This window comes from Salmo salar, chromosome 10 (genome assembly GCF_965601325.2).
Source record: "Salmo salar chromosome 10, fSalSal1, whole genome shotgun sequence".
Classification (NCBI taxonomy): domain Eukaryota; kingdom Metazoa; phylum Chordata; class Actinopteri; order Salmoniformes; family Salmonidae; genus Salmo; species Salmo salar.
The window spans coordinates 80,743,703-80,766,575 of record NC_138300.1 but is presented as its reverse complement, the minus strand read 5'-3'; the positions used below and the strand labels follow the sequence as shown (position 1 = coordinate 80,766,575).

The window sequence follows — 22,873 nt, the reverse complement described above, 5'->3', positions numbered from 1 at the left end:
AGTGAAAAGCAATTTAACTTCGACATCAGAAATCAAAAGGGTTGCAACGTCTAAAATGAATCAAGGTACAACGCCGACATCGGAAATCAAAAGAAGTTTAACACCGACACCAGAAGTCAAAAGGAGTGCAACACCTACATCTGGGGTAAAAAGAGGTTTAACGTCCAGACCTGAAATCCAAAGGAGTGCAACGCCTACATCTGAAGTGAAAAGAGCTAAAACACCAACTCATAACTTTTTAACACCAAGAACTAATTTAGGTCGACCTAAGACACCCTCATATCATGTGTCCCGTGCCAAAACACCTGTTATTGAAATATCAAGACCCAACCCACTTTTATTTGCTGTCTCACCCATTACAATAGATGCACATAGATCTAAAACACCAACACCTGGTTCTAATTCTGCCAATCCATCTTTGTCTGGTTCTCAAAATCTGCCAACGTCTGAGCCTTCAAAATCACCATCAACTAGTCATGGTGCAAGAACTCCAAATGGGGAAGTGACATCAAAAGAGACTCCTACAGCTAAATCACCTCCTGAAAACACTTTAAAACCAGAGGCTCCTCGACAAAAAGCTCCAATAGTTGAGTCTACCAGAACAAAGACCCCTACAGCTTCATTAGGCTATCAAAGACCAAAGACCCCAACAAATGTCACACCAACTCCTACAGCACCCTCATATCAAAGACCCAAGATTCCAACCAAAGAAACACTAAAGCCTACAGCACCCTCATATGAGTACCAAAGACCCAAGACTCCAACAATTATCACACCAAAGCCTACTTCACCCTCCTATCAAAGACCCAAGACTCCAACAAAAAAAACACTAGAGCCTACAGAACCCTCATATGGGTATCAAAGGCCCAAGACTCCAACCAATGAGACACCAAAGCCTACTGCACCATCATATGGATATCAAATGCCCAAGACACCCTCGAATGAAGAGCCTAAACCTATGACTCCAACAATCGGGTATCAAAGGTCAACAACACCAGTAGTTGGGTATCAAAGACCACAACCACCAGCAGGTTATCAAAGACCAAAGACTCCCACAGCTGGGGTATCATCCATAGGATTTCAAAGGCCCAATACACCAACATATGTGGCCCCTAAACCAAGCCATACATATTATGGGTTAACTCCTGTTGCATATGTTGCCCATGGTGGAATCCAACGTTTCTCACCTTCATTCGGCATATCCAGGTCTAAGACCCCAGCTCTAGAGGAATCTAAAACCACAACGCAAGAGTTGGAAGCATCTAAAATACCTACCCAAGTGTTACTTGTAAAAACACATCCTTTGCCCATGGTGTCCAACCAGGAAGCATCCTCCACAGAAAAAATCACTTTAAATGAGGCCATAATATCCACGACTCCAGCAGTGAAGCTTCTGCTTCCAATCATTGTTGTTGCACAAGCTGAAGATGTCTCAGAACCAAGCGTATCCACAGCTGTGACCAGCAAAATGACAACTCCTGTTCCAGAAACACCAAAGGTTAAAACTGTGGCCAGCACAAGACCATGGGCTAAATCGCCAACACCTGAGGCTAAGAAACCAGAGGTTAAAACCCCAACTTATGGAGTCATCCCAAAACCCAAGACACCCACCACAGAAACCCAACACCCTGTGCCTTCTGCTGCAAACAAAGATGCAAGCAAGACAATACCTCCTGTCTCAAACACAGAATCTCCTGTGGCTAAAGCCAGGTTACAACAAAAAGAGTTAAAGGAATCACCAGACCCTAAAACGCCCACCAAAGCAACCTCTGAGTCTAAACCGGCAGGGACAAAGCTGACTACTTCTTCTCCACTTGGAAAGACCTCAGCTCCTGAGAAGCCTTTGGTGGCTGTTCAGTCTCTGGCTAAACCAAAGGATAACCAGGAAGCCCAACCTGAAAAGCTGGTATCAGCTCCAACCACACCCTCAACAGAGAAGGAAGAGGGAAAAGACTCTTTCCCAGCAGCTGCACCTCTTCTTAAAGTGATCCAAAAGCCAAAGGGCATGATGAAGTCTAAACTTAGTGGTTGGTCACGGCTCAAGAAGCATATGGTGGTGGAAGAAGAACCACCTACGTTCCCAGAATCAAATCCTATGAAAGACACCGCAAATGGAACTGAGCAGGAGGGAGGTGAAGCGAAAAAGGATGAAAAGGTGTCATTTAAAGACATGGTGGCAGCTGTAACGGCTGACGATCCTCCCAAGGCAGCAAAGAAGTGGGATTCTCTTCTCTTCGATATGTTCTCCTCTAAAGAGAAGATTATGCAGGTGATTGAAGCTAGCAAAAGTGAGGAGGAGAGAAAAGAGCAGCCAAAGGATGCACCAAAAGAAATTCCATCCTTCGCGCATCGTCTGCCTGTCCTCCTTTTCAGCCCAAAGTTTGATGCCAAAAGGCTAAGAGAGGCTGCATCAAGGCCACTTACAAAAATTTCGACAGTGTTTGAGATGGGTCTCATAGGGCGTAAAAATAAAGACGAGGAACCAAAAGATTTTAACAGAACAGCGAGAGGGTTCACTTGTCCTTAAACCATGTCTCTTTGGACTGGTAAAGATGAAACAGAAGAACATTTTGAAAAATTCTGTTAAATGTTTTGTGTACAGGTGAAGAAATAGTAGTTATAATGTACAGGTCCTGTGTAATAGTCTCTCTGCTTGACACAGGGTACAATATTTAAGACAGTCTCTTAGAGAATGTGGTCTGAACTTTATACTTGAGCACTGATTGTTCTGTTGTCTGACTACGTTACAGATGTGTCTGAATGTCTCTTTCTCTGACAGTATGAAAATATTACCTTGAAAATCAGAGCATAAGGAAAAATATATTTTTGTCTTAAAGGAATTCAGACATCTCCTGAGATTAAAATGTACAAAGATTAAGTAAATCTCAGAGCTTCTTTTCTGTCCACTGTTAAACCATGATAGGAGAATTAATGACTTTTTCAGACCTCCTCACATCTTTTTTTTTCAAAAGTGGTCCTGAGACTGCAGTGTAATGTATTTAGGACTGTACAGTATATTGATGCAGGATTTGGTTATCTGAAGAAATTTTACTCCAGGGGATTCAGAGTAATGTAACCAAATAAGGATGAAAAAATGAGGAGAATATAAAAGTAGTAGGAGTGTATATTTCTCCAAATGGTGCTATTTCCGTACGTTTTTCAAATACACTTTAGATATTCAGCCGCTTCTTAAAAGTTAGAATGTTCGATTAGACTGCATATGCTTATGCCAGCTTTGCCATCTTCAATTTTTGGAGTACAGGTCAGTGAGAGTGTTATTTGAGATTTGCTAACTCCTGGGGGATGAGGCAACTCTATGAAGGAAGTGTTTTACTGTTGGCATGGATGGATGAGGGGTCAGGGGGAGGCCTTGTGGGATATGGAGGCAAGTGATGATAAAGGCAAAGAAAAATGTATACAGTAAGTACTTAGGGCAGATTCCTAATTTGAGATCCACAAATTTCCCATTGACATCAATGCAGGATTAACGTGAAAGTAAAATTGAGCATGTTTCACAGAGTTTTCAAATACGCAGCTTTCAAACGAGGGACCCAGAAGAGTCAAGAGCTGAGAGTGACATTTGACCTTAAGGTTCTCTAGGTTCGTCAGCTTGTTATTGATGCTTTACGTTTGTGTTTCATGCATGGACTATATAAAAAGATTAAGAACATTGTCTCCTATTGACAGAGTGATGTTCAACCATTTTGCAATCTGATGTTTATCTGTATAAGTGTACAGTAAATGTTATTTTCTATATATTTTTTGATAAAAGAGAAAATAAAATAAAAACTTGAATAGGAAAATGCTGATTTTGGTTTATGTTTGACATAGAAAGTTCATCTTGAACATCAGAATGAAATAGAGAAAATGTATTCTGTAGTGAAGATAATGGGCAGAGCAAGGTCAAGGGCAAAGCTATTGCCTTATTGGTGTTTGATAAAAGCAATATTATTGAATTGTAGCTGGTATTTTGTAGATATAATTGTTGGTTTTTATCTGCAGGACCAGCAGAATAAAAAGGTGTTTTTTGCCTAAGAAAATATGAGTTATTATTGGACTACTTAAGGTAATTACAGTAATGTTTTAAAGTGTATGATTATTGTATAGACCCAGTCATCTCACCTGCTTTTCCATTGGTGTATTCATCCATATATTCATCATCATCAACAGGAATCTTCACATATTTGCCATGAGCTGTCATCACAAATTTGTACCTTTTACCAGATGGATTGCCCTAAAAAGCACAGGGACTGATTTAGAACAGAGATCATTTGCCACAGTAAATACACTGAGTTTGTCACAGAATATTCAAATACTGTATGTGTGTATCAATGTGTGTATGTCTGCGTGCGAGTGAGCGTGCTCACCTTTGCCCCTAATCTCCCAGGGGATGTTTCTCCAATGATCTCCCACATGTTCTTTTTCTGCATCACGTCACCAGCTTTTACATCCTGGGGAATGAACAGCACCAAACAGAAACTCAGCTGTATATCAAATGCTTTTGTGAGCCATGCAAGACAAGCAATCCTCTTGGCTTTGGTTCTGAACCGCCACAATAGAATTACACCCCAGAAGGGGGCAGCCTTGGATAAAGCTCACTGCACACACACACTTCTCTGATTCTCCACATGCCTGTACACAGCTGTACTGCAAACACTTACGTGTAGAACAGTTCAGAAGGAAACTGAGAGGATAGGGAATGAAAGCGAAAAGAGCAGTTACCTTGAGAAGGGAGGACATGAAGAGAGTTGAAATAAGAAGACTGAGGAAGGAAAGTAAAGGAAGTAGATACACAAATGTTTCACTCATGCTGTATTTTGATGAAAAGGATTCAGTCTCTGTAAAAGGGATGAGACACCCCGTGTGTCATCGCACAACATTGTTCAACCTTAAGCCACCTATGTAAAGGGAATGCCAGTGCTAGAGAATAGTGACAGGGAAGCCGTTTGTGGTAGTGTATATTCCACATTTATGTGTATGTATTCTGCTCTTGTGAGCAGAATACATAAACATAAATGGTACTATAGATCTCTTTATACTATGGGCACTGATAGCTAATGAGGAGCATTAGTTCCGGTGCTTGGGTTTTTCGTCACAGGTTATTTAGACAAATCATGATTTCGCAGGTGTTGGCATCTTTCGATTTTTCAGGAATGGAGAGTACATTTGGCCCATAAACTTGTCCGTAACTTGCAGAGAGAGAGGTTGGAGAACCAGAACTTAATCAAGAAGCTGACCAATTAGCAATGCAATACTTTAGTTCTGGGTTAACCAAGATTACTCAGGTGGAGACTGGTGAAATGCAGAGCCATATACAGTAAATGTATACCCATATATACTGTACATGGCTCTGTTCTGAGATAAACTTACAGCTGGTCTTGGGGGCGAGTTCCTGCTTGTGCCATCTGGGTTCCCCTTCACCCACTGGGTGATCAGGTCTGCCACACCCACCTTCAGACCCTCAGCATTCTGCTGACACACACACAGACAGATGTCAACTCAGGCATTCAACAAGACACTTTCATTCATTATGCATTCGATAGTGTCTTGTGACAGACTTACATATAAATGTAGCTGTCCAGCACACACAATAGATTTGGTTTTGGGTGGGCAGGTTAACAGCTACAGCTACATACTATTGAATACATCTGAGGTACAGGAGAGAGGGGCTGGGGGAAACCACACATTTGTGGTAGAGAGTAAAAATAAACAACAGCCTTAAGCGCCTCTGATCTCTACCGCCGTGGCTCACAGGGTGTTTGTTATTCCACTCGCCCCGGGTCAAGTTGCCCTGCCTTTTCCGGATACCTCAAAGAACCTTGGCCTGCACACGACGAATGAGATGCAGTAATTAAACACATCAGGGAGAGTCAGGGGCTATGGCCTGGGGTGGGAGGACTATAAACTGAGGTGTGAGATCACACCCATACAATAGCATGGAGAGGAGCATTAGGACTGATATATTTAGACATCTGCACAGTGTGTAAATGTATTTTGAAAGCTCTAGCTAGGTATGTCTGTGTCTCTAGTCTGCAGTATAACTCAAGGCAGCTACTGTATGTAAAGAGCATGTTTTGTATCCATAATCACTGCTGCTAAATTGTTGCTGCCACTCCACTTTATATCTATACAGTACCAGCCAAAAGTATTCCAGGGGTTTTCTTTATTTTTACTATTTTCTACATTGTAGAATAATAGTGAAGACATCACAAGTATGAAATAACACATATGGAATCATGTGGTAACCAAAAAAAGTGTTAAACAAATCAAAATATATTTTATATTTGAGATTCTTCAAAGTTTGCCTTGATGACAGCTTTGCACACTCTTGGCATTCTCTCATCCAGCTTCGTGAGGAAGTCACCTGGAATGCATTTCAATTAACAGGTGTGCCTTGTTAAAAGTTAAGTTGGGGAATTTCTTTCCTTCTTAATGTATTTGAGCTGATCAGCTGTGTTGTGACAAGGTAGGTGTGGTAAACAGAAGATAGCCCTATTTGGTAAAATACCAAGTCCATATTATGGCAAGAACAGCTCAAATAAGCAAAGAGAAACGACAGTCTATCATTACTTTAAAAGATGAAGGTCAGTCAATCCAGAACATTTCAAGAACTTTGAACGTTTCTTCAAGTGCAGTCACAAAACCATCATGAAACTGGCTCTCATGAGGACCGCCACAGGAAAGGAAGTAGACTGCGTGAATCAGGCCTTCATGGTATAATTGCTGCAAAAGAAACACTACTAAAGGACACCAATAATAAGAAGAGATTTACTTGGGCCAAGAAACACGAGAAATCGACATTAGAGAGGTGGAAATCTGTATTTTGGTCTGATGAGTCTTGAGATTAGATTTTTGGTTCCAACCACTGTGTCTTTGTGAGATGAAGAGTAGGTGAACGGATGATCTCCGCATGTGTGGTTCCATCGTGAAGCATGGAGGAGGAGGTGTGATTGTGTGGGGGTGCTTTGCTGGTGTCAGTGATTTATTTAGAATTCAAGGCACACTTAACCAGCATGTCTACCACAGCATTCTGCAGTGATACGCCATCCCATCTGGTTTGCGCTTAGTGGAACTATAATATGTTTTTCAAAAGGACAATGACCCAACACTCCTCCAGGCTGTGTCAAGGCTATTTGACTAAGAAGGAGAGTGATGGAGCGCTGCATCAGATGACCTGGCCTCCACAATCAGATAAGTTGGACCGCAGAGTGAAAGAAAAGCAGCCAACAAGTTCTCAGCATATGTGGGAACTCCTTCAAGACTGTTGGAAAAGCATTCCAGGTGAAGCTGGTTGAGAGAATGCCAAGTCTGTGCAAAGCTGTCATCAAGGCAAAGGGTGGCTACTTTGAAGAATCTCAAATATAAACAATGTTTGATTTGTTTAACACTTTCAGTGAGGGAAAAAAGTATTTGATCCCCTGCTGATTTTGTACGTTTGCCTACTGACAAAGAAATGATCAGTCTATAATTTTAATGGTAGGTTTATTTGAACAGTGAGAGACAGAATAACAACAAAAAAATCCAGAAAAAACATGTCAAAATGTTATAAATTGATTTGCATTTTAATGAGGGAAATAAAGCAAAGCACCCCCGACGCTTGTCGGATGTGGCAGGGCTTGCAAACCATTACAGACTACAAAGGGAAGCACTGCAGAGAGCTGCCCAGTGACACAAGTCTACCAGACGAGCTAAACTACTTCTATGTTCTCTTTGAAGCAAATAACACTGAAACATGCATGAGAGCACCAGCTGTTCCGGAAGACTGTGTGATCACGCTCTCCGCAGCCGATGTGAGTAAGACTTTTAAACAGGTCAACATTCACAAGGCCGTGGGGCCAGATGGATTACCAGGACGTATACTGGGAGCATGCACTGACCAACTGGCAAGTGTCTTCACTGACATTTTCAACCTCTCCCTGTCTGAGTCTGTAATATCAACATGTTTTAAGCAGACCACCATAATGCCTGTGCCCAAGAACACTAAGGTAACCTGCCTAAATGACTACCAACCCATAGCACTAGCGTCTGTAGCCATGAAGTGCTTTGAAAGGCTGGTTATGGCCTCACATCAACACCATTATCCCAGAAACCCTAGACCCACTCCAATTGCATACCACCCCAACAGATCCACAGATGATGTAACGGAAACTCCGGACTATAAGCCGCAACTATTTTCCCAGGCTTTGAACCTTGCGGCTTGAACAATGACGCGGCTAATATATGGATTTTTCCCGCTTTCAATTTTGTTTTCTCCAAAAAAACACATTCTGTGACGTGCTCAGTTTTTTGGCGGCATGAAGCTTTCATTAGACCAATGAAATTGCCGAACGGGTTACGGTCAAACAACTTTTTTGTTTACTGTTTAGATTAAATCGAGCGCTCTCAAACTTCCCATCATTCTGATTACGGTAGTCATTTTGTCACCCTGATTCCTGGGGGCACAACAAAGTATTTGCAGCCACTCGACATCAGCGTACATCGTGCATTTAAGGTGGCGCTCCGTGTTCAGCGGGAGGCTTGGATGACAAGTGGGGAGAACTTCACTAAAACGGGCCGCATGCGAAGAGCAAATTATGGTCAAGTCTGCCAGTGGGTCCTGACAGCGTGGAGCATTGTCAAAAAATCCACTATCATCAACGGGTTTCGAAAGGCTGGACTGCTACGTGTTGAAGAGGGCTTGCCTCCGGATGAAAGTGACGAGAGCGACAATGAAAACGATCCAATATCGGATGAAGCAATTCTGAGGCTATTCAACTCCGACACCGAAGGAGATGGTTTCAGTGCACAGGAGGAGGAAGATAGTGACCAATGACTTTCTTGGTAGGCTACTGTTTACTGCTAATTTTTTATTTTTTGTTACAAGCCATGTTTCGTTAAAGCCTATTTATTTTTGTTACAAGCCGTGTTTCGTTAAAGCCTATTTATTTTTGTTACAAGCCGTGTTTCGTTAAAGCCTGTGTAAAGTTCATTTGTGTCAATGTACTGGTAGGCACCTGCGGCTTATAGACATCTGCGGCTTATTTATGTTCAAAATGATGATGTTTTTTAAATTCAGTGGGTGTGGCTTATATTCAGGTGCGCTTAACCTCTTGATGGTCGCCTAGGATAGGGGGCACCACAGCGCATTTTGAAAATAATTCGTGCCCATTTTAAACGGCCTACTACTCAAACTCAGAAGCTAGGATATGCATATAATTAATACTTGTGGATAGAAAACACCCTAAAGTTTCTAAAACTGTTTGAATGGTGTCTGTGAGTATAACAGAACTCATATGGCAGTCAAAACCCCGAGACAGATCGAAACAGGAAGTGGAATTCTGAATTGCGAACTCAACTTCATCACGTTGCCTATTAATCACACCGTGAGCTATGGTTCATTGAGCACTTCCTATTGCTTCCACTAGATGTCCCCAGTCTTTACAAAGTGATTTGAGTCTCCTACTGTGAAAACTGACAGAATGACACGCTGTGGAACGTGGTCACACGGAGAGGACCATCACCATTATGACGCCGGCGCCCCTGGTTACCCTCCCCTTTCGAAACGTTTTGAAACACAATGCAATCGTCCCCCTCGAATCTTATTGGATCCCTCGTTGAAAAAGGCCCTACAGATTTATGTTATACAACGTTTGACATGTTTGAACGAACCTAAATAAGAAAAAAATGCATTTTGTTGAAAGAGTAGCCCCGCGCACGTCGTAACTTTTGGTGAAGCCTTCAGAACGCGCTAACAAGAACAAGCTATTGGGACGTAAAGGATTCACTTTTTCGAACGAAAATACATTTGTTGTGGACCTGGGATTCCTGGAAGTGCCTAAGGATGAAGATAATCAAAGGTAAGGGATTATTGACAATAGTATACAAGACTAGATGTGATATGCGATTGTTCCAAGATGGCTAGCCTATTGCTATTGCTAGCCTATTGTTCTGAGTATCGCATCCCCTTTTATCGCAAAGTGTGATTACCCAGTAAAGTTATTTTTAAATCTGGCATTACAGGTGCTTTCAAGAGATATTCATCTATAAATCTTAGGATGACAATATTACATTTTAAAAATGTTTTCGAATAGTAATTTAGTAAATTGTAGCACTGTTTCACCGGATGCATTTGAGGGAAAATAGTTAGTCAACGTTACGCGCCAATGTAAAATGCTGTTTTTATATATAAATATGAACTTTATCGAACAAAAGAATGCATGTATTGTGTAACATGATGTCCTAGGAGTGTCACCTGATGAAGTTTGTAAAAGGTTAGTGCTGCATTTAGCTGTTTTTTGGTTATTTGTGATGCATGTGGTTGGTCGGAAAATGGCTATGTGGCTACTTTTACGATATACTCCTCTAACATAATCTAATGTTTTGCTTTTGCTGTAAAGCCTTTTTGAAATCGGACAACGTGGTTCGATTCAGGAGAGGTGTATCTATAAAACGATATAATTTGAAAAAAAAATAGAAAAAAATATATATATTACATTTTGTTATGCTAATAGCGATATGATTGTTCGCTGGATGTCCGTCCAACATACGGGCCGCACAGGGGTTAATAGTCCGGAAATTATGGTAATCTCTATTGCACTCCACACTTCCATTTCCCACCTGGACAAAAGGAACACCTATGTGAGAATGCAATTCATTGTTCAACACCATAGTGCCCTCAAAGCTCATCAATAAGCTAAGGATCCTGGGACTAAACACCTCCCTCTGCAACTGGATCCTGGACTTCCTGAAGGGCCGCCCCCAGGTGGTAAGGGTAGGTAACAACACATCCGCCATGCTGATCCTCAACACAGGGGCCCCTCAGGGGTGCGTGCTCAGTCCCCTCCTGTACTCCCTGTTCACTCATGACTGCACGGCCAGGCATGTCTCCAACACCATCATTAAGCTTGCCGATGACACAACAGTGGTAGGCCTGATCACTGACAACGACGAGCCTATAGGGAGGATGTCAGAGGCCTGGCCGTGTGGTGCCAGGACAACAACCTCTCCCTCAACGTGATCAAGACAAAGGAGATGAATGTGAACTACAGAAAAAGAGGACTGAGCACGCCCCCATTCTCATTGACGGGGCTGCAGTGGAGCAGGTTGAGAGCTACAAGTTCCTTGGTGTCCACATCACCAACAAACTAACATGGTCCAAGCACACCAAGACGGTCGTGAAGAGGGCGTGACAAAACTACAAAGGGTAGTGCTAATGGCCCAGTACATGACTGGGGCCAAGCTTCCTGCCATCCAGGGCCTCTATAACAGGTGGTGTCAGAGGAAGGCCCTAAAAATTGTCAAAGACTCCAGCCAACCTAGTCATAGACTGTTCTCTCTGCTACCGCATGGCAAGCGGTACCGGAGCGGCAAGTCTAGTTCCAAGAGGCTTCTACCCCCAAGCCATAAGACTCCTGAACATCTAATCAAATGGCTACCCAGACTATTTGCATTGCCCCCCCCCCCTTTTACACCGCTGCTACTCTCTGTTGTTACCATCTATGCATAGTCACTTTAATAACTCTACCTACATGTACATTTTACCTCAATTAACCGGTGCCCCTGCACATTGACTCTGTACCGGTACCCCCCTGTCTCGCTATTGTTATTTTACTGATGCTCTTTAATTACTTGTTACTTATATTTCTTATTCTTATCCATATTTTTTTAACCTGTCTGGGCTATTATTATATGCAGTATTTTCACGGCCGGATAAAAAATGTACCCGATTTAATCTGGTTACTACTCCTGCCCAGAAACGAAGAATATGCATATAATTAGTAGATTTGCATAGAAAACACTCTAAAGTTTCTAAAACTGTTTGAATGGTGTCTGTGAGTATAACAGAACTCATATGGAAGGCCAAAATGTGAGAAGATTCCATACAGGAAGTGCCCTGTCTGACAATTTGTTGTCCTTCTGTTGCATCTCTATCAAAAATACAGCATCTGTGCTGTAACGTGACACTTTCTAAGGCTCCCATTGGCTCTCTAAAGCCGCCAGAAAGTGGAATGGGGTGTCTGCTGTCTCTGGTCAAAGTATAACAGCTCTGTTTGTGAGTGGTCAGCCTGGGGACAGTGAGACTTCTCCATGTTTTTTTTTCTCTCTCTGAATGAATACAACGTTGCCTGGTTGGAATATTATCGCTATTTACGAGAAAAGTAGCATAAAAATTGATTTTAAACAGCATTTGACATGCTTCTAAGTACGGTAATGGAATATTTTTAATTTTTTTGTCACGAAATGCGCTCGCGCGTCACCCTTCAGATAGTGACCTGAATGCACGAACAAAACGGCGGTATTTGGATATAACTATGGATTATTTGGAACCAAAACAACATTTGTTGTTGAAGTAGAAGTCCTGGGAGTGCATTCTGACGAAGAACAGCAAGGGTAATCCAATTTTTCTAATAGTAATTCTGAGTTTAGGTTGTCCCAAACTTGGTGGGTGTCAAATTAGCTAGCCGTGATGGCCGAGCTATGTACTCAGAATATTGCAAAATGTGCTTTCTCCGAAAAGCTATTTTAAAATCGGACATAGCGATTGCATAAAGGAGTTCTGTATCTATAATTCTTAAAATAATTGTTATGTATTCTGTCAACATTTATCGTGAGTAATTTAGTAAATTCACCGGAAGTTTTGTGGGTATGCTAGTTCTGAACATCACATGCTAATGTAAAAAGCTGGTTTTTGATATAAATATGAACTTGATTGAACAAAACATGCATGTATTGTATAACATAATGTCCTAGGAGTGTCATCTGATGAAGATCATCAAAGGTTAGTGCTGCATTTAGCTGTGTTTTGGGTATTTGTGATACATGCTAGTTGCTTGGAAATGGCAGTTTTTTTTGTGTCTATGTACTCTCCTGACATAATCTAATGTTTTGCTTTCGCTGTAAAGCCTTTTGGAAATCGGACAACGTGGTTTGATTCAGGAGAAGTGTATCTATAAAATGGTGTAAAATAGTCGTATGTTTGAGAACTTTGAATTATGACATTTTGTGGTTTTAAATTTGGCGCTCTGATTTGTCACTGGCTGTTGAATAGTGTGGGACGATTTCGTCCCACCTCCCCTAGAGAGGTTAAACTGCATTGTTGGTTAGGGGCTCGTAAGTAAGCATTTCACTGTTGTATTCGCCGCATGTGACTAATAAAATTTGGTTTGATAATGTAAGAAATAACACACAAATAAATAAAATACTGCAAAGTTGCTTAGGAGCTAGAAGCTCCATGTCTGTCGACACAATATGTAAAGTGTTTCATGAGCTGAAATGAAAATCCCAAAAATGTTCCATGAGCACAAAAAGCTTACTTCTCTCAAATTTTGAGCACAAATTAGTTTACATCCTGTTAGTGAGAATGTATCCTTTGCCAAGATAATCCATCCACCTGACAGGTGTGGCATATCAACAAACACAATTGCATTTTATCGATGGCAATTTGAACGCACAAATATTGTGCGAGATATTGTGACGAAATCCTGAGGCCCATTGTCGTGCCATGCATCTGCGGTCATCACCTCATGTTTCAGCATGATAATGCACAGCCCCATGTTGCAAGGAGCTGTACACAATTCCTGGAAGCTGTAAATGTCCCAGTTCTTCCACGTCCTGCATACTCAGCAAACATGTCACCCATTGAGCTTGTTTGGGATGCTCTGGATCAACGTGTATGACAGCAAGTTCCAGTTCCCACTGATATCCAGCAACAGCCATTGAAGAGGAGTGGGACAACATTTGACAGTCCACAATCAGCAGCCTGATCAACTCTCTGCGAAGAAGATGTGTCGCGCTGCATGAGGCAAATGGTGGTTACACCAGATACAGACTGGTTTTCTGATCCACTCCCCTACCTTTCTTTTTAAGGTATATGTGACCAACAGATGCATATCTGTATTCCCAGTGATGTGAAATCCGTAGCTTTGGGCCTAATTCATTTATTTCAATTAACTGATTTCTTTATATGAACTGTAACTCAGTAAAATCTTTGAAATTGTTGCATGTTGCGTTTATATTTTTGTTCAGTATATATCATTTTCGGGATGGTTAAACGTTTTCAGTGTAAACTTAAATGACTTACAACAGATATAATGTATGTAGAAAATGTATGTAGAAAAGATAATATTATATTTTTAAATAAAATGATCTTTGAGAACAAACAATCACCAAAATAAAAATCAGACTGTCAGGGGGAATCTAAAATTCCCAAAATGTCAGGGCCACCATTGATGTTGTTATAATCTTTGAGTCACTCAGATAGCAAAAGAACAGGGCATAAGCCATTGCAAAATGTATAGAATTGCAGGAAATTAGCTTTAAAACTGTAAAAAGGTCTCTCTCCGCCCCATGGAAAAATGTGTGGAATGGCAGTAAATTTGTTTTAAAACAACATTTTGTCTGCGGCCAAGAGGAGGGTCTCTAGAAATGTTGGACAGCACCATTGGCCACACCCACTACAATGCCCCGCCCCCTACGCTAACTTTGCCACCGCTGCTGAAAAAATCCTAGGAGAACACTGATAAGGGTCTATTTATGTTGGTGGATGTATAATGTCATTAGCGATGGTGAGAAATAAATTGGACTTCTTCGACTTTATTCATTCATGTGTACGGTATGTAACGTCTAGTTGGTGTTTCCTTGCCTTGGATGGTGTGCCTTTGGACGGGCTCTGGTTCCAAGCCTCTCCAGCCTCAAACAAGTGCTTCTTGGAGGACACTGCCTCAGGTGACATGGGGATGTCAATCAGGCCCTGTTTGGCTGCCTTGGCCTCCTGGGAGTACTACACAACATAACAATGTGATATACTTTACATTCCAATTGCATGGAATTTGCATAGAAATAACAGAACTCTAAATCAAAAAGAAAAATGTATCAAGCTTGTTCACTGATATTTATCAAGTCTGATTAGGGGGAAATTAGATAGTATGAAAATAAAGCACAGCAAGTAAAAATGAACCACAATATAATATAGTTAGACATAATGAGAAACATAGGGCTGGATTCAATCTGTATTACTGAAGTTCAGCGTTAAAGCATGATTGAAATTTCAAGGCAATGTACCCGCGTTAGCGAAGACTGCATTCACGGTAAACACTGCATACAGTGCATTTGGAAAGTATTTTTTTCTCCAGATTTTGTTACGTTACAGCCTTATTCTAAAATTGATTAAATCGTTTTTTCCCCCTCATCAATCTAAGTCCGGGCTCTGGCTGGGCCACTCAAGGACGTTCATAGACTTGTCCCGAAGCCACTCCTGCGTTGTCTTGGCTGTGTGCTTAGGGTTGTTATCCTGTTGGAAGGTGAACCTTCTCCTCAGTCTGAGGTCCTGAGCTCTCGGGAGCAGGTTTTCATCATGAACCTCTCTGTAATTTGCTCTGATCATTTTTCCCTCGATCCTGACTAGTCTCCCAGTCCCTGCCGCGGAAAAACATCCCCAGAGCATCATGCTGCCACCACCATGCTTCACCATAGGGATGGTGCCAGGTTTCCTCCAGATGTGACGCTTGGCATTCAGGCCAAAGAGTTAAAACCTGTCTGGGCTAGGGGGCAGTATTTTCACGGCCGGATGAAAAACGTACCCAATTTGAACAGGTTACTACTCTGGCCCAGAAACTAGAATATGCATATTATTAGTATTAATATTATTTGGATATAAAACACTCTGAAGTTTCTAAAACTGTTTCAATGGTGTCTGTAAGTATAACAGAACTCATATGGCAGGCAAAAACCTGAGAAAAATACAAGCAGGAAATGAAAATCTGGTGCCTGTAGGTTTTTCAAGTCATTGCCAATCGAACACACAGTGACGAAGGATTCATTTTGCACTTCCTAAGGCTTCCACTAGATGTCAACAGTCTTTAGAAAGTTGTTTGAGGCGTCTATGATGAACAGAGACTGAATGAGAAGGCTGGGAAGTTGGTCACCCAGGGAAGGACATCACTTCATTAGCACACGTTCACGAGAGAGGAAGCTCTGTTCCAAAACATTTTCAAGACACAGGAATGGTCCGGTTGAAATATTACTGAATCTTCACGTTCTAAAGGCCCTAAAGATTGATGCTATACAACGTTTGACATGTTTGAACGAACGTAAATAGATTTTCTTTTACTTTTCATCGTCACATTTTCCGTGTGCTTCCTACATTTGGAGAAGCTGAACTGAACGCGCGAAAAACAAGGAGTTATTTGGACATAAATTATGAACTTTATCGAACAAAACAACATTTCTTGTGGACCTGGGATTCCTGGAAGTGCCTTCTGATGAAAATTATTAAAGGTAAGTAAATATTTCTAATGCTATTTATGCATTTAGATGACTCCAAAATGGCAGCTATCTGTATTGCGTAGTGTATTCTTCTGAGCACATTACTCAGATTATTGCAAAGTGTGCTTTCCTAGTAAAGTTATTTTGAAATCTGTCAATGCAGTTGCATTCAGGAGATGTCAATCTATAATTATTTGAATAACAGTTTAATATTTTATCAACGTTTATGATGAGTATTTTTGTAAATTGTAGTACTGATTCACCGGAGGTTTTGGGGGAAATACATTTTCTGAACGTCATGCGCCAATGTAAAATGCTGTTTTTGGATATAAATATGAACTTGATAGAACAAAAAATGCATGTATTGTCTAACATAATATCCTAGGAGTGTCGTCTGATGAAGATTGTCAAAGGTTAGTGCATAATTTTAGCTGGTTTTCTGCTTTTGGTGACGCCTGCCCTTGCATTGAAAATGGCTGTGTGTAATTTTTTGTCTATGTACTGTCCTAACATAATCTAACTTTATGCTTTCGCCGTAAAGCCTTTTTAAAATCGGACAACGTGGTTGCATTAAGGAGATGTTTATCTTTCAAATGGTGTAAAATAGTTGATTGTTTGAGAAATTGAAATTATTAGATTTTTGCTATCTTGTCAAGCAATCCTGAGAACGGGAAGGGGGTTGTCACGAATCCCACTGAAGGTGTCTCCCCTGCCTGCTCGGGCGGTGCTCGGCGGTCGTCGTTGCCGGCCTACTAGCCGCCGCTGATCCCTTTTTCCTTTTCGTTTGGTATGTCTTATTGTTTGCACCTGTTCCTTATTTGTGTCTCTTGATTTATGGTTATTTAAGCCTGTTTAGCCCGCCCAGGTTTGTGCGGGAGCGCACAGGACTTTGCTCTGGAGTTCCGGACCTTGGCTGCTGGAGCGGGGTGGAACGACAGGGCTCTGACAGACCACTATCGGTGTAGCCTCCGGGAGGACGTCCGCCGGGAGCTAGCCTGTCTGGACACTACCCTCTCACTAGATGAACTAATAGACATGTCCATTCGTCTCGACAACCTGCTGGCTGCCCGCGGGCGTCCAGACCGGGCCCTGTTGGTTCCACCTCCAGGCCCTCCAGCTCCCATCGCTATGGAGCTAGGGGGGGCCGCGTTGAGGGGAACCGGAGGAGGAGGCTCCTCCTGTACCCAGTGTGGTCGGAGAGGACACACTGCCGACCGGTGCTGGGGGAGCTCCTCTGGGAATCGGGATGGCAGGCGGAGCACTCCTCGTTCACCCCAGGTGAGTAAGCACCAACCTCACCCAGAGCTCCCTGTTGGTCATATGTTTGTACTTGTAACTTTCCCTGAGTTTAGCCGACCATTAGGGTCAGGGCTGGTCAGGGAGGCCACAGTGCCACTGGACATGGTAACGCAGGGGGATCATGGGGAACGGATTAGTCTCTTCCTCATTGATTCGCCTGCGTTTCCGGTGGTGCTGGGGATTCCCTGGCTGGCCAATCACAATCCTAATATTTCGTGGAAACAGGGGGCTCTCAGAGGGTGGTCAGAGGAGTGTTCAGGCAGGTGTAAGGGGGTTTTCCATTGGTGCGACAACGGTGGAGAGTCCAGACCAGGTTTCCACTGTGCGCATTCCCTCTGAATATGCCGATTTGGCTATCGCCTTCTGTAAAAAGAGGGCGACCCGATTACCACCTCATCGAAGAGGGGATTGCGTGATAAACCTCCAGGTAAACGCTACACTTCCCAGGAGTCACGTGTACCCATTGTCACAAGAGGAAACGTTGGCTATGGAGACATATGTCACGGAATCTCTGAGACAGGGGTACATTCGGCCCTCCATGTCACCCGTCTCCTCGAGTTTCTTTTTCGTGAAGAAAAAGGATGGAGGTCTGCGTCCGTGCATTGATTATCGAGGTCTAAATTCCATCACAGTAGGGTTTAGTTACCCGCTACCTCTCATCGCTACGGCGGTGGAATCATTTCACGGAGCGCGTTTTTTCACGAAACTGGATCTCAGGAGCGCGTACAATCTGGTGCGTATCCGGGGAGGAGACGAGTGGAAAACCGCGTTTAGTACCACATCGGGCCACTATGAGTACCTCGTCATGCCATATGGGTTAAAGAATGCTCCAGCCGTGTTTCAATCCTTTGTTGACGAGATTCTCAGGGACCTGCACGGGCAGGGTGTGGTGGTGTATATTGATGACATCCTGATCTATTTCGCCACACGCGCCGCGCATGTCTCCCTGGTGCGCAAGGTGCTTGGGCGACTGCTGGAGAATGACCTATACGTTAAGGCTGAGAAATGTGTGTTTTTCAAACGAGCCGTTTCCTTCCTGGGGTATCGCATTTCCACCTCGGGTGTGGTGATGGAGGATGACCGCGTTAAAGCCGTGCGTAATTGGCCGACTCTGGCCACGGTAAAGGAGGTGCAGTGGTTTTTAGGGTTTGCCAATTACTACCGGAGGTTTATCCGGGACTTTGGTCAAGTGGTTGCTCCCATTACCTCACTGCTGAAGGGGGGTCCGGCGCGCTTGCGCTGGTCAGCAGAGGCGAACAGAGCGTTCAGTCGCCTGAAGTAGCTGTTTACCGACGCTCCCGTGCTGGCTCATCCGGACCCCTCTTTGGCATTCATAGTGGAGGTGGACGCGTCCGAGACTGGGGTGGGGGCCGTGCTATCACAGTGCTCGGGCACGCCACTCAAACTCCGCCCGTGCGCTTTCTTTTCTAGGAAGCTCGGGCCGCGGAGCAGAACTATGACGTGGGGGACCGGGAGTTGTTAGCTGTGGTCAAGGCTCTGAAAGTGTGGAGACATTGGCTTGAGGGGGCTAAGCACCCTTTCCTCATCTGGACTGACCACCGTAATCTCGAGTACATCCGGGCAGCTAGGAGAATGAATCCGCATCAGGCCAGGTGGGCCATGTTCTTTACCCGTTTCCGGTTCACTATCTCTTATCGGCCAGGTTCACAGAACACGAAGGCCGACGCACTGTCCCGCCTATATGACACCGAGGAGAGGGCCATCGATCCAACTCCCATCCTCCCAGCGTCGTGCTTGGTAGCTCCGGTGGTATGGGAGGTGGACGCGGAGATCGAGCGGGCGTTACGGTTGGAACCTGCACCATCTCAGTGTCCGGCAGGTGTTCAGTACGTGCCGCTTGGTGTCCGTGATCGATTGATTCGATGGGCCCATAATCTCCCCTCTTCGGGTCACCCTGGGATCGAGAGGACAGTGCGGAACCTGAGGGGAAAGTACTGGTGGCCCATCTTGGTAAAGGACGTGCGGTTTTATGTTTCCTCCTGCTCGGTGTGCGCTCAGTGCAAGGCTCCTCGACACCTGCCTAGAGGGAAATTACACCCCATCCCCGTTCCACAGCGGCCGTGGTCACACTTGTCAGTGGACTTCCTCACCGACCTTCCCGTATCTCAGGGGAACACCACAATCCTGGTCATTGTGGATTGGTTTTCGAAGTCCTGCCTTCTCATCCCGTTGCCCGGTCTCCCTACGGCTCTGCAGACTGCGGAGGCCCTGTTTACCCATGTCTTCCGGCACTACGGGGTGCCCGAGGACATCGTTTCTGATTGGGGTCCCCAGTTCACGTCCAGAGTTTGGAGGGCGTTCATGGAACGGTTGGGGGTCTCGGTCAGCCTGACCTCGGGTTTCCACCCCGAAAGTAATGGGGAGAGAGTGAACCAAGAGGTGGGTAGGTTTCTAAGGACGTATTGCCGGGACCGGCCCAGGGAGTGGGCGAGATACGTCCCATGGACAGAGGTAGCCCAAAACTCCCTACGTCACTCATTGACCAATATGTCACCGTTTCAGTGTGTGTTGGGCTACCAGCCGGTCCTGGCTCCATGGCACCAGAGCCAGACCGAGGCTCCTGCGGTGGAGGAGTGGGTGCAGCGCTCGAAGGACACTTGGAGAGCCGTCCAAGACGCACTCACTAAGGCGAGTGGACGGCAGAAGAAGAGCGCTGACCAGCACCGCAGTGAGACCCCTGTGTTTGCACCAGGGGATCGAGTCTGGCTCTCGGCTCGAAACCTACCCCTCCGCTTGCCCTGCCGGAAGCTGGGCCCGCAGTGTGTAGGGCCGTTTAAATCCCCGAGGAGGATAAACGAGGTGTGTTACCGGTTACAACTTCCATCTTACTACCGTATTAACCCCTCGTTTCATGTGTCTCTCCTCAGGCCGGTGGTGGCTGGTCCCATGCAGGAAGGTGAGGTGCCGGAGGTCCCTCCACCCCCGCTGGACATTGGGGGGTCCCCGGCGTATAAGATACGCGCCATTCTGGACTCCAGACTTCGGGGGGGGGGGGGGGGCTACAGTACCTCGTCGACTGGGAGGGGTACGGCGCGGAGAAGAGGTGCTGGGTACCTAGGAAGGACATTTTGGTTTGGACCCCTCACTACTGAGGGAATTCCACCGCCTTCATGGGGATCGCACTGCGCCTCGTCCTCCGGGTTGCCCTCGAGGCCGGTGGCGGCGCGCTGCGGGAGCCGCGCGTCAGGAGGGGGGTACTGTCACGAATCCCACCGAAGGTGGCTCCCCTGCCTGCTCGGGCGGCGTTCGGCGTCGTCGTCGCCGGCCTACTAGCCGCCGCTGATCCCTTTTTCCTTTTCGTTTGGTATGTCTTATTGTTTGCACTTGTTCCTTATTTGTGTCTCTTGATTTATGGTTATTTAAGCCTGTTTAGCCCGCCCAGGTTTGTGCGGGATTATTTTCGTCAGAGTGTTTTTGTTGTTGGATGTGCTGGCGATCTACTTGTATTATTTTATATGCGTACTGTGGACCCGTTGTAATTGGGCACTTCGCATTTCACGTCGGTTGTGTTGGCGTCGACTGTTTTTGCATTTTAAGGAATAAATACATTTTTTCCTTACCTCTGCTCTCTGCACCTGACTCCTACCACCACTCCCAGCTTTCGCTGACAGGGGTCCCATAGAGGTTAAATCTTGGTTTCACCAGACTGGAGAATCTTGTTTCTCATGGTCTGAGAGTCCTTTAGGTTCCTTTTGGCAAACTCCAAGCAGGCTGTCACATGCCTTTTACTGAGGAGTGGCTTCTGTCTGGCCAATCTACCATAAGGGCCTGATTGGTGGAGCGCTGCAGAGATGATTGTCCTTCTGGAAGGTTCTCCCATCTCCACAGAGGAACTCTGGGGCTCTGTCAGAGTGACCATCAGGTTCTTCTCCCCCAATTGGTCAGTTTGGCCGGGCGGCCAGCTCTAGGAAGAGTCTTGGTGGTTCCAAACTTCTTCAATTTAAGAATGATAGAGGCCACTGGATTTCTGGAGACCCTCAAAGCTGCAGAATTGTTTTGGTACCCTTCCACAGGTCTGTGCCTCGACACAACCCTGTCTCTGAGCTCTATGGACAATTCTTTCAACTTAATTGATTGATTGTTGCTCTGACATGCACTGTCAACTGAGGGATCTTATCTAGACAGGTGGGTGCATTTCCAAGTCATGTCCAGTCAATTGATTTTACCACAAGTGGACTCCAGTCAAGTTGTAGAAACATCTCAAGGATGATCAATGGAAACAGGATGCACCTGAGCTCAATTTCGAATCTCATAGCAAAGGTTCTGAATACTTATGTAAATAAGGTATTTCTGTTTTAAATGTTTTATGTCTTTGCAAAAATGCCTAAAAACCTGTTTTCGCTTTGTCATTATGGAGTATTCTGTGTGGATTGATGAGAGATTAAAAAAAAAAGGCTGTAACATAACAAAATTAGAAAAGTCAAGGGGTCTGAATACTGTCCGAATGAACTGTGTCTCGTCTTTAGAAAAAAGTTAACAAGGCATGGTAGTAATCGGATGATGCAATAGTGGCTTGTGAAATACTGCCCTCACGGGAAAGGAGTAAGAGGGCCCCTAACACTTACTCACTCACACACACACTCTACTCCCATGTACAGTAGAAGTCGGAAGTTTACATACACTTAGGTTGGACTAATTAAAACTTGTTTTTCAAACACTGAACAAATTTCTTCTTAACAAACTTTAGTTTTGGCAAGTCGGTTAGTACATCTACTTTATGCATGACACAAGTAATTTTTCCAACAATTGTTTGCAAACAGATTATTTCACTTATAATTCACTGTATTACAATTCCAGTGGGTCAGAAGATTACATACACTAAGTTGACAATGCCTTTAAACAGCTTGGAAAATTCCAGAAAATGATGTCATGGCTTTAGAAGCTTCTGATAGGCTAATTGACATCATTTGAGTCAATTGGAGGTGTAGGTGTGGATGTATTTCAAGGCCTACCTTCAAACTCAGAGCCTCTGTGCTTGACATCATGGGAAAATCAAAATAAATCAGCCAAGACCTCAGAAAAAAAATTGTGAAAAGTGAAAATCAATCCCAGAACAACAGCAAAGGACCTTGTCAAGATCCTGCAGGAAACAGGTACAAAAGTATCTATATCCACAGTAAAACGAGTCCTATATCAACATAACCTGAAAGGCCGCTTAGCAAGGAAGAAGCCACTGCTCCAAAACTGCCATAAAAAAGCCAGACTACGGTTTGCAACTGCACATGGGGGACAAAGATTGTACTTTTTGGAGAAATGTCCTCTGGTCTGATGAAACAAAAATATAACTGTTTGGCCATAATGATCATTATGT

General features: G+C 44.1%; 1 protein-coding gene and 1 pseudogene across 3 annotated transcripts in view; both read right to left on the bottom strand.

Annotated features, from left to right (window-relative positions):
• The window catches only part of lsp1a (lymphocyte specific protein 1 a), a 75,621-nt gene that overhangs the window by 10,303 nt on the left and 42,445 nt on the right, over positions 1 to 22,873 (bottom strand). For 2 of the 3 annotated variants that reach the window (XM_014124558.3, XM_014124559.3), the window contains 4 exons: positions 14,621 to 14,758; positions 5,371 to 5,469; positions 4,368 to 4,451; positions 4,123 to 4,234 (listed from right to left, as the gene is read on the bottom strand). In XM_014124558.3, coding sequence (XP_013980033.1) covers positions 4,123 to 4,234; positions 4,368 to 4,451; positions 5,371 to 5,469; positions 14,621 to 14,758 — 433 coding nt within the window. The remainder of the gene's footprint in view (positions 1 to 4,122; positions 4,235 to 4,367; positions 4,452 to 5,370; positions 5,470 to 14,620; positions 14,759 to 22,873) is intronic. The other variant, XM_014124560.3, reaches the window with a different exon arrangement.
• LOC145858537 (uncharacterized) lies at positions 1,579 to 2,457 on the bottom strand (annotated as a pseudogene).